This window comes from Canis lupus, chromosome 17 (genome assembly GCF_003254725.2).
Source record: "Canis lupus dingo isolate Sandy chromosome 17, ASM325472v2, whole genome shotgun sequence".
Taxonomy (NCBI): Eukaryota; Metazoa; Chordata; class Mammalia; order Carnivora; family Canidae; genus Canis; species Canis lupus.
The window spans coordinates 57604506-57616891 of NC_064259.1; the positions used below are offsets into that span (position 1 = coordinate 57604506).

A 12386-nucleotide genomic window follows, 5' to 3' on the forward strand; every position below is an offset into this window, starting at 1 on the left:
CCACTGAGCAGAAAGCCCAAAGTGGGGTTCAATCCCAGGACCCTGGGATCATGACCTGAGCCTTAAGCAGACACTTAACCAACTGAGTCACCCAGGGACCCCTGTTCTAGAAACTCCTCATCTCCTCTATTCTGAATGACAGCCTTGCTAGATAAAGTATGCTCATCTGCCTATTTTTCTCATTAAGCACATTGAATATATCATGCTATTCTCTTCTGGTCTGCCAAGTTTCTGTGGGCAGATGTACTGCTAAGCATAGGTGTCTACCTTGTAGTTTAAGGACCTTTTGTCCCTAGCTGCTTTCAGAATTCTCTCTTTATCTTTGTATTTTGCAAGTTTCACTATGATATGTCTTGGTGTTGACCTATTTTTGTTGATTTTGAGAGGGAGTTCTCTGTGACTCTTGGACTTGAATGTCTATCTCTTCCCCCAGGAAAGCAAACAATTTCCCTTCCTGTGTCCCAAGCTCTTATCAGATCCCCCCCCCCAACCTATCTGTGCCCAGGCCATTGGCATACTCTGTTCTCTTATGTTTTATCTCTGGCCAGCAGCTGGGATTCAAAACTCCAAATCATAAAGAACTCAGCAATGCATGGACCCACTCTCCTCTCCCAGAGTGGAACCTCAGAGCATTACACCCAGCGCCATTCTGTCTCAGAAAAGCAATTGCATGGCCACAAAAGTGCCTGGTGTCCATGGTGAAGCATAGTGAAAAGCTATGACCATGTTATCTGCCTTCTGTGCATGTCTCTGTGCCTGACTTTTGAATGGCTGCTCAGTGGCACCTGGTGGGTCTTTTATCCTTGGAGAGGTAATATACCGTCTTCCAAATGTAATCCAGGAAGGGAAATGTTCTCTCCCAATGTGACTCAGGGGATCCCCACACCACAGCCTCATAGACAAAACCAGTGTACCACTCTATCTTCCGTTCTCTCCTTCTCTCCATGACTTCTCTCTATGAAAAGGGCTCCGTCCTCTCTATAGGACTGTGGATTTTCTCTTCCCCATTTCATATCTCTGAACCTTGCATCTATCAAATTCCCTCCCTCCACAATTGTGCAGATTTTCTTAATCCTCAGATTGACTTCCTAGTTGTCAAAAATGATTTGATGTTGATCTAGCCGTATTCAAGGGATGAGGAGGCCTAGGGTCCCCCTTCTACTCTGCCATCTTAACTCCTCCAAAACATAGTAATTTAAATAAATGGTACTATCCAATAGTTTTCCTCTTTCTGAGACAATTCCACTAGAATGTGGTTCTGGTTCAAATTCTGAACCAAATAAATATATTTCTTTTTTTAATTTTAATTTTTTAATTTAAAATTTTTGGCTCAGCTCATAATCTCAAGGTCATGAGATCAAGCCCTGCATCAGGTTCCATGCTCAGTATGGAGTTGGGTTGGTATTCTCTGCCCCTTCCCCTGCTTGCACGCACACTCTAAAATAAATAAATCTTTGAGATAAAAGGTCAATATGAAATCATTTGATTATAATAGCAATATCTAACATGTGACATGCATCCATGCTCTTTTGTATAATCATATTAGAATCAAATATATTTATTTTCACATCCATTATAACTGCTATTGCAAAGGAAGAATATTGTCTTATTTTCCAAAAGATATACAGAGAACAATTTTGTTTCTTCAGGGGATTCATGGAAACCTACATAAGATTTCATTTCTTCACAAAATGTGTAAAACAAGAGAAGCCTCTTCAGCTTCCATCCCATTTGAAGTTGGAATGCTAATACTTCCCAGTTAGGCAACAGTTCATACCTGTAATCTGGCCCAGAGGTGCTTATTACATGTCTAAAGTAGGAGATATGATTTCTTTCCTATTTATCTATGTGAGCAGATCATAAATATCTCATTAATGTTGATCTTTGACTTTGCATAAGATTCTAAAAAGGTATAGTCACATCACTGTCGTGTTAAATTCTGACCTATTCTTTGCCAACTACTCATTCATCTTCCAGGCCACATTTATTGGCAACCAAAATCATTGGAACATCCTCTGTGCCCTTCACCCATCAAATGGTCCCATAAGTCATTAAACATGGGTCGAGCTATATAGAATATACTAGTGCAAACCCTTGGCCATTCTTCATATACAAATCCCTCATCGCTGTAAATTTCTCTGTCCTGCTGTGTCCAGAATTTTGAACATGTGCTGTTGGCAATCTACTTCAACTTGCTTTCTGTAGGAATCTTCTATCATTAGATCATATTTTTCAACAAAAATTCCAGGAACAAACTGAACTGTCACACCTCCTTAACCAAGGACTACTAGTTGGTACTCATGCACGATGTCTTTTTAAATACTGACATTCAGTGCCATTGAAGGTGCAGTGAGATACACACTGTTATATACAGAGTAACCACCCTCTGATCCAGTTATCCTAATTCTGAGAATCTATCCCCGCCTGCCCCACCGAGGTCTGGGCCTCTTCCCCCTCTTTGTAGTGGCTCCTGCTCTGGCTCAGCAGAGTAGCAGCATCACTGGCTGCACCTCCAGAACACACTTGCCCGTTTAATTTTTACTTAATCTTCTTTTTATGTTCCAGTTCCCATCCAGGATATATTACATTAGGTCATTTATTTTGTTGTTCAGATTGTCTTGTCTTTGACCATTGAGACCACTTTCAGTTGGCTTCTGTATCCCTTTGACATATTCCTATCAGGTTTGCTTTTTGAGCACTTGCTTACTTTCTGGCACAACAATGTGTGTGTGTGTGTGTGTGTGTGTGTGTGTGTGTGTGTGTCTGTGCATGTGTGTAATATAAAGGAAAATTATATAATGGGAAAGTGATATAACCTTTCAACATAATTACAAAAGCAAGGTATGGTAAATTGATGAATATTAGTATACAGTCATCAGCAACTAGGGCTTTGTATCTTGAGTTGTTTTTAGTTCAGTTTCCTACTCACAACTTACTTTTAGCTTGGTTTAGAAGTTAACCAATGATTTTTTGGTAACCTTGCATATTGTAAGTAAAATGAGAGAGTCAATGAATTTAGAATGATACACTTTTTATTTAAAGAGGAAACTGAAAAAAAAATAAAGAGGAAACTGAGATACTGATGATGATATTATATTATCAAAGGACTATTCATTCAAAAAGCTCACATGTTAAAAGAGGTAAATTTATAGGTTAAAAGAAGAAAATGAAAAAGAAGCAAGCAACTTTTATTTTTGAACTAGAATAACCTGCAGATTGCAAAATACTAAGACCATTTTTACAGATGATAAATCACTAGTATCACAAGTTTTAGGGAAGAAATAGGAAGAAGTTGTTCTCACATTTCTGTTCTCTTATGTGTATTCACATTGGGAAAGATTATACTTGCTACTATTGTTCCTTATTCAGATTTAATCTTTCGTTAAATAATAGGCAGCAATGGAAAAACGTATTGCACAACAACTTATTTATGAATATAAACCTGACTGGTATATCCAGTATTATTTTTTATGAAATTCGATGTGCCCAGCAGTTAACACTTACTGAACTTGTGAGACATGAACAGAACAAGGCTTTTATTGATTAGACTCTTATCTAAAATCCCAGGCATTTTAACCAAGTTGAACCTATTGACAGATGCTAGATTATCAGAATGATTCATGAGCCTAGAAAGTTGAAGGTAGTTTTCTCATTGAAAAAATAAAGAAAAAAGAAAGATACATTGCTTAGGGGAAAAGAGATAAAAGGATCAGAATCAGACACACTAGTGAATAGCTAGAAAAATAAAATGATTGTTTATCTTATCTTAGATGTATACAAGACCAATATTTCTCTTATATCTCAGGAGATACACATTTAGTTACAATATTAAAAACAAACAAAATATTGAGCTTCTAATAGGAAGCCAAATCCTATCAGACACAGAATTACATGGAGTAACCCATTTCTTATATAGATATTGAGTGCTCCTCACCATAATATTTGATAAACAACAAAAATTTATTAAGCACATACGACATGTCAAGAAGTCTGCTAAGGACATACAAAGATGACTAAAAGAATACCTGAGCTCATAAATTCAGGGGTTACTGAAAGGAAAAAGTGATGGGTCAGAGAAGGAAGAGAGGGAAATCAATATGAATGAAAGTCTATAATCTCATTGTAGGGAAAAGAGGACAGAGGATTAATGCTTTGGTAAGAAAAACAAAAGATTCTTGGGCAATGTGAAGCTGAGAGTTGTTCAATCTCATCAGATTCTGAAGGCAACTCTAGATCCAGTTTTCCAAAGAAAACTGGAGCAATGACAAATGGACAGCTAAAAGTAGGTCATAATTATAGCAAAGAAAACAACAGCCACCATAAACCTGACCATTGTTATTGTTGAAGTCGTGGAAGTACTGCTTTCAATTATTCTGGTCATCATTGGCTTCCTGATACGATCTTCTGTGCTGAGAATAGCTTTTCGGGCACCATCCCATTTTCCAGGGCCTTGTAGACGATACTGGATTGGAGTACAGGGTCCCCAAAATAGCTGTATTGCCAATTTGGGGTCAGTGAAGGCCAGAGACAGCAGATTGGGCCTGACACCCACCAGATCAGCAAGCTCTTCCATGGTATCTATGTAGTCTCCCTGAATAGTATGGCGTTGGCTCTCCACATACCTGAAACAGGGAAGACAAAAACCATGGCCTATCATCAATTCAATCAATCAGTCAATTATTCAATGCTTCTGAATACCTGTTATTGGTTCCATATTTGGCTAGGAGATGTAGAAAACAGAGAAGAAAGACAAGACATTGTCCCCAATCTTAAGGATCTTATATAATCTACTGGGGGATATAACATATGTACACATGAGGGAGAAAGGAATATAAGACTTTTAATATATTGTATGGTTTTGTATTGCTAAATAGAAATGTTAGAGGAGGGTAGTTAAAATAGAGCAATAAGTCCTTGAAGGATGTGGAGGATATATCTGATAGCAAACGACAAAGTGTTACAAGTCAGGGGAGCAGCAGAGTGAAGGAATAAAGTACGAATAAGTGTGGAAAATGAGCATGGAATATCTATGGGCACTACCTATGGTAAAAGAGGCATGTTGTAGAAAGCAAGGATTGATAAAGAGAGTCAAATATAGCAGATACAGATACAGAAAACTCTGGTGTTATGAGAGTATTCATCACCAAAATTCTCAGACTTGGGATTTTCAATTGTTTTATGAGGGCAGTGGTAGTGGGGTCCACAGACCCAGGGACAGTGCTAATTTGGAATCCTAAAAGGAGGGGGAGAATGACTTATTCTACAAGAGGAAGTGGCTGTCCAAACAGAACCAGATGGAGTGATTACACCAAGTGCAGATTTGAAGAGCTAGAACTTTTTATGAGAAAATATGGTAACAGATACTTGTGGAAGGAATGTGATTTAGACAGCTAACTGAGGGACGCCTGGGTGGCTCAGTGGTTGAGCCTTCTTGCCTTGGCTCAAGGCATGATCCTGTGATGCGGATGGAGTCCCGCATTGGGCTCCCTGCAGGGAGCCTGCTTCTCCTTCTGCCTATGTCTCTGCCTCTCTCTCTGTGTCTCTCATGAATAAGGAAATAAATCTTTAAAAAAAAAGAGAGAGAGCTAACTGATTACTCTTTTTACTTCCCATAAGGAAAATAAATTATAGTAGGACAGAAAGGAAGTAGGAGAAAAGCCAAGTCAAACTAATTGAGATTAGATGGGGAATCCAAAAACAAGGACAGGAAAAAATGATAGAAAATAAATTTGAGGTAGAATCGATAAGATGGAATTCCAGAGGAACTAACAGATGGTCAAATTGGAATTTATTGAAATGGGACTAATTTCATGGAAATGGGACAAAACAGGAAAGAATTTGAGAGCCTCCCCTTATGGATGTTATATTGGCTCAAGGGTCTCTAGGCCTTTATCCTCTAGGCATTTACCCTATAGTAGTTGAGTCAAGAGCTGAGTATTCATGAAGGTTTCACAAACGGGATTCACTGGTACCAGCCTTATAGGGTTGTTGCAAGGATTAAATAAACTCATGTGTATGAAACACTCTGTGTACAAAGGTGATCTTTATATTCTATCTTTGGGGACTGCTTACAGTCAGAAGGTAGTTAGACAAAAGTAAGTCAAAGGAAAGAGAGGAGGAAAGTTGAAATAGGATAGTTTACTGCCAGAAAATCGAGGAAAGAAAGCACTCTATGAAGGAAGAGACATTTAGAAGCACCAAACTCAGAAGTAGAAGAAAACTGGGGTTGGTCATGGATGACCTTCAAGACAGCAGTTGCAGAATTAAGGATGGAAGTTATAATGCAGGAGGGTTAGGAGAGAGAAAAGAGTGAGAATTTAGAGCATATATTATAGAATATTTCTTGTAGAAATTTGGCAGTGAAATTAAGAAGGGAAATAGAGTACCTAGAAAGGATATCAGGGTTAACGTAAGCTTTCTCCTCTTGCCAGATAGGGGAGAGTTATGCTAGTGCAATCAATTAAAGAAGACTACCTCTTTGGCCTTGGAATGACTGTACCTCTGATTTTTCTATAAAAATTTAGAACTTACCATCAACTTCCACTTTGTCCAAATAAAAATCATCCAGTGAATAAATTCAAGTTCTGAAATTCAGATTGCTGATTTACCATGTTTACCCAAGCAACTAGTTGATGTTACCACCTTCCCAAATCACACTCATGAACCACTATGACTTGGGTATGTTGTCACATGATGACAGCCAGCAAAGTAGCCTATACTAATTTATAAATCTACCTACAGATTTGTAACTGGACCATATCTTCCTCCCATTAATTCATTGACATTCTTCCTTTGTTTGGGAGCTCCACTAGCATTTCAAGCAATCCTACCAAAATTAATATACCTGATTTTCTCTCCATGTGCTTTTTCCTACTTGTCTTTTCTTTTAGGTTCTAATCATAGGCTTTTAAATGCTTTTCTCTCCTTTTCCATGCATATTCAAACCACTTGGTGCTATTTCTCCATTTTATTGTCACAAACTATTATTTCCCTTCCCTTCAAAATATAATCTAAATCCTTTAAGTAACACAAGGAAGATTAAATATAATATAATAGGGGCATGTCAGTGGCACAGTTGGTGAGTATCTGACTCTTTTTCTTTTTAAGATTTTATTTATTTATCCATGATAGACACACAGAAAGAGGCAGAGACCTAGGCAGAGGGAGAAGCAGGCTCCCTGCAGGGAGGATGCAGGACTCCAGGATCATGACCTGAGCTGAAGGCAGACGCTCAACCACTGAGCTACCCAGGCGTCCCAAGTATCTGACTCTTGGTTTCGGCTCAGGTTGTGATCTCAGAATGGTGGGATCGAGCCCTAAGTCAGGCTCCATGTGCAGTGCGGAGTCTGCTTAAGACTCTTCCTTTCTCTCTGTCCTTCCCTGCTGCATGTGCTCTCTCTCATATAAGCAAATATTTTTAAAAATTAATATGGTGCAACATCACTCTAATTAAGAGCTAACAAAGTAGAAAATTAATCACAAACCCTCCTGGGAGAATTTCTTACCTTTTATCAATTTTATCTTGAGCCTTAGTTATTTCTGCTTTCATTTCACTTTCTGAGGGCAATGTCTTTAGCCCTAAAGAGGAAAATAAAAATTTTAAGTGTAAAATTACCTCACTGGGAACAAAAATTCTATAATTACTATGCATGGAGAACTCAAAGAAATAGAGGATAATTTTCCATAACCAAGGAGGTTACAATCCACTTGATCACCTTAGCCTATCACCACCACAATATGACATTACTGACAGTAACTTACTCTATTCTACTTTGTCTTTGCAAGATATTTCTCCTATTCTGCCTTCTAACCAATATCTTCCTCCTCCTTAACATCATCTTCCTCATTGGGAAATGAAATAATGGACATGAGGAAATGATAAATCATCCCAAAAGTATGTGAAAAATAAGGAAGTAAAAGGGCAGAGTAGGGGAACCAAATCCACATTTGTACTCTTTGTAACAAAGACGCTTTATACCACAGAGAGAAAGATGGAAAAATAAACTCTTGATCCCATTTTCTACCAAAAGTCCTATAAAGATAAGTGTTTTCCTATTCTGTTTGGATTCTTCACAATTTCAGAGGCAGTCCATTCCATCTTAAAATGGCAATAGCTGACAAAACAAAAACAAAAACAAAAACAAAGTTGGCATGTTTCTTTTTAATGTTAAGCTGATTTTGTGCAACTCTTTAAGTTTCACTCCTTGATTCTGATTCAACCATTTGAAATGATAATGATAAGCAAATAATATTCTTTTGCTATGGGACATTCTTCAAACATTTGAAGGGAATTCTACAATCTTCCCTGAATCTTATCTTCTCTAGGTAACTCTCTGGCTCCTTAAGTTGTACTTCAGATTCTTTCATCAATCTTGTCTCTCTCCTTTTCATGCACTCCAGTTTCACTATTAAAATATCTTTGGCAAAAAAAAATTTTAAATAAAAAATAAATAATAAAATTAAATTTAAAAAAATAAATTAAATTAAAAAAATAAAATAAAATAAAAGTCTTTGGTTAAGTGCTGACCAGTTTAGAGAGTAACAATTGTTAAGTTATAGGACATTATAATTATTTAATGATGCTAGATATAATCAAGCCTTGTAGAAACCATATCATTCTCCTGACTCATAATAAGCCTACTATCCCAAACCCCAAAGTTTTTTCTCATGTTCTCCTTGCCAAAACTTAAAGAGGGAAAATAAAAGGGGGAAAAGTAGGAATTTGAGAGGTTGATCTTAAACATTCTGGACTAGTCTCTAACCAGGTCTTAATTTTTGACACATCGAAATCAATGGAGGAATATTTTCTCAGAGATCTTATGTCTGCCTCACCTTAGATTTATTACATAAACACCACCAGGCAAAGCATACCTATTTTGGGACAATTTCCCAGGAGATTCTAATATATGTCTACAGTTATAAGTTATTACTTTACATTCACTCAAAAATAATTTTTGAGTACTAATTTTTTGACAGGTACTGTTACAGTCATACATACTGTTTCAGCTATTTTAAAAGCAAGAACATAATTAAACATACCCACTAGGTAGTTAGGTAGTCAACTTGCATGGTCACCTACCTTTAAATACTTGAGTGACCCAGCGTCCTTGCAGCTCTGAAATAGGCATAATGGCACCCAAAGGCTGGATCAAGCCTATGATTGCAAGAGTTGGCTTTTCCAGGTTAGGAGGGAAGACCTTTTTATAAAGGGATATCTTGTTTTTTACTACTGGGACAGAATCTTTAAGAAAAGGGAAGGCAAAGGTATAGCCTGTGGCAAAGATAACGGCATCAATGTTGTCTTCCCTGGAGCCATCCTCAAATATGGCAGCTGTCTCTGTGAATTCCTTCACATTTCCTTTCACCTTCACCAAGCCAGAAATTATACGATTTGGCAGGTCATCATTCACTGTTGGATGCTGACTCAGAGCTCTGTGAATAAAGACCAGAAGAAGGAGATAGGAGAGAAAGGAAAAATGAGACCAGTAACATGTAAACAAAATTTTACTTTGATGAAGATTCTTTCTCTCTTGGTCTATCCATGAAGTTTGGGAAAGGTCTAGCATATACCAGCTTGGCACAGATCAGGATCTCAGAGCAGAAGTTGGGCCCTGGATGGCATTGAAAGAGAAGACATTGGAGAAGTAAAAGAAGAACGGTCTTATCTGAAGAGTATATATATGGTTTCTCAAGGAATAGTAGTAATATTCTCAGTTATATAAGGCCACAGGCCTATAGTTTCTATCCACATATCAGTAAGTCTGGAAAACTGAACTATCTGTACTCTGTTGAGTCTCATTTCTAGTTTCAAAGACCCAAGGGCTAGAATTAGACCATCATTTTCCAAACTGTATAATAAATTACATGTATATAGTAATTTATAAATTGATTCTATATACATTCATTTGAGTCTCACACAAAACCAAAAAAGGAGGCAGAACAGGTGTCATTATCTAGGTTTAGAGGTGAGGAAATTGAGGCCTAAAGAAGTTAAGTGGCTTGCCCAAGGTTACACAGACTAGGATTTTAGAATTTACATGAAAATGGTTTTCTATGAATTTCCTTGGGAGCCACTGAGTCTGTTAAGCAGTATTTTCCAGAAACAGCATAGGATAAAGGTGCTGAAAAAAACAGGATTTCCTTTGTCTTGGCCCTTTCTAAAAATCAGTCTGGGTCCTTGGACCCTTAGTTAACAGGCTCTGAGAATTCTCAGCCCATCATGTTTAGATAGAGCTGGCCTAGCCTCAGGAACATGGCATTACTATCACTGGTTTGTTGCATTTGGTTATGCTTTGACTCTAACCTTTTAGATACAGATTCTGTTCCCATTCTGACCTCATGATTTTATATTTTTCTCCAAACTACTGCTTTTCACAAACCATACCACCATCTACATAGTTGCCCAAGCCACAAAACTGTGAGTCTTAATATCTGGTCGCATGGGCTTTTCCCTTTCTTCACTTAACATCCCCAGAATAGTTTTATCTATTTTCTATCTTATCTAGACTATTAAAATTGTCTTTAGGGCCTGCTGCTCCATCTCCCTCAGTCTGTCTTCTACATCATTTTGGAGTGGTTTTTCCAAAATATATTTATGTTTGTTTATTTTTCAAAAATATATTTATTATTAGTCACTCACTTGCTTGAAATCTTTTAATGGCTCTGGACTGTCTTCATTCCACATATTTTATTTAGCAGAGTATACAAAAGTTTTAATGTACCTGTCCAGTGAGGCTAGAGATGTACTCAATCACTCTTTCATCTTTGTTGTTTTATTATAGTCCAGCCAAACCAGACTACATTAAGGTCCAGAGAAAAATGTATTTTTCATATTCTAAGACCTTGTACTTATAACTAGAATGCTACTTCCTTACCCTATTTACTTGACTAGCTCCTATTATTCCAGCCTTAATTAATTTTGTAATCACCAATGTTATAAATGTATAAATGCTCATTTCCATTAATGGGTGAAATAAATGAGTGAAAGATTGTTGAGGAGCATAGTCTCAAAGTATCACCCCACTGATCAAAGGAAAAAAGTCTTTGCAAAGGAGAAACCTAGGGGCACTTGGGTGGCTCAGTGATTGAGCATCTGCCTTTGGCTCAAGTCATGGTTCTGGGGTCCTGGGATCCTGCAGGGAGCCTGCTTCTCCTTCTGCCTATGTCTCTGCCTCTCTCTGCATATCTCTCATGAATAAATAAATAAAATCTAAAAAAAAAAAAAAAGGAGAAACCTGGTAGGTGCCACCTTAATCAGGTGATCAAATTTAATATCATTAATGCTGATAAACTGATATCATATGAATGCTGGCATGATCCACAAAGAAGGCACAATGTAGCCTATGAGAATTTGTGCCAGAATGTTTAACCTGAATACAGTAAAGGTACAACAACTATGCAAGTCCAAGCTTAGAGCTTTTCTATAAAACAATTGGCTCAATTCTTCTTAAAAAAGTGTATGTCAAAAAATGGTGTCTTTCAGAAGAAGAGAGATTAAAGAGACATGACCATTAAATGCCATGGGGTAATACCTGAAAGGATTCCAGATTTAAAAATAAAAGAGCTGTACATGATACTTTTGGGACAATTTAGGAAATTTGAATACGTGAATTATTAGATAATAGTATTTTATCAATGCTGAATTTCCTGTGTGGTCACTATGTTATGTTTATGTGGGGGAATGCCCTACTTCTTAGGCAATATATGTTGAAGAATGTAGGGTAAAGTGTCTAAGTAACTGTGACTTACTCTCAAATGGTTCAGGAAAAAATATGTATGTATGCATCTGTGGATCGATGGATGCTGAATATACAGGGATTTATCTATCTTCAGAGAGAGGGAGAAAGAGAAAACAAACATAGCAAACTATTGATAGGTGAATCTAAGTAAAAGGTATATAGGCACTCTGTACTTACTGTTTTGTAGTAAGTAAATCTAAACATTTAAAAAAAAAGTTGGGAAAAAGCATTTAAAATCAGCCTCTAGAAATACTTTCACAGTCTACCTCCTTGACTATGTGAGGACTGCCACTTCATACCCCCATAGCACTCCATGTATTTATCATATTCTATTGCCTGTCTTCTCCTTAGAGTATTTAAGGTAAGATCCATTTCTCGAGTCTGACATTTATTTCTTGTGTGACAAATTAATTTTTCTGTCAGTTTTTATATCTGCAAAATGAAGATTAAAAAATAGTACTAACCTTAGAGTTGTTGTGAGGACTAAAGAGTTCATATATGTAACTCATTTACCCATGTGCTTATATTAAGTACTCAGAAAAGTAAGGTGTTATTATTTGTATTAGTATTACTATTAGGTCTTTAGTCTCTATTCTCATGCACAGAATGAGAATTATACTTGGCTCATAACAGGTGCTCACTGTTTGT

At 37.1% G+C, this 12386-nt stretch overlaps 1 protein-coding gene and 1 pseudogene across 2 annotated transcripts in view; both read right to left on the reverse strand.

Moving 5' to 3' along the window:
- Nucleotides 1-1802: 1802 nt before the first annotated feature.
- Nucleotides 1803-3571, reverse strand: LOC125752728 (ras-related protein Rap-1A-like; annotated as a pseudogene).
- The window catches only part of FMO5 (flavin containing dimethylaniline monoxygenase 5), a 32736-nt gene continuing 23364 nt past the window's right edge, over nt 3015-12386 (reverse strand). For both annotated transcript variants that reach the window (XM_025453300.2, XM_025453299.2), the window contains exons 7-9: nt 9080-9432; nt 7506-7578; nt 3015-4622 (exon numbers count right to left, since the gene is read on the reverse strand). In XM_025453300.2, the coding sequence (XP_025309085.1) occupies nt 4277-4622; nt 7506-7578; nt 9080-9432 (772 nt within the window). In that variant the 3' untranslated portion in view covers nt 3015-4276. The remainder of the gene's footprint in view (nt 4623-7505; nt 7579-9079; nt 9433-12386) is intronic.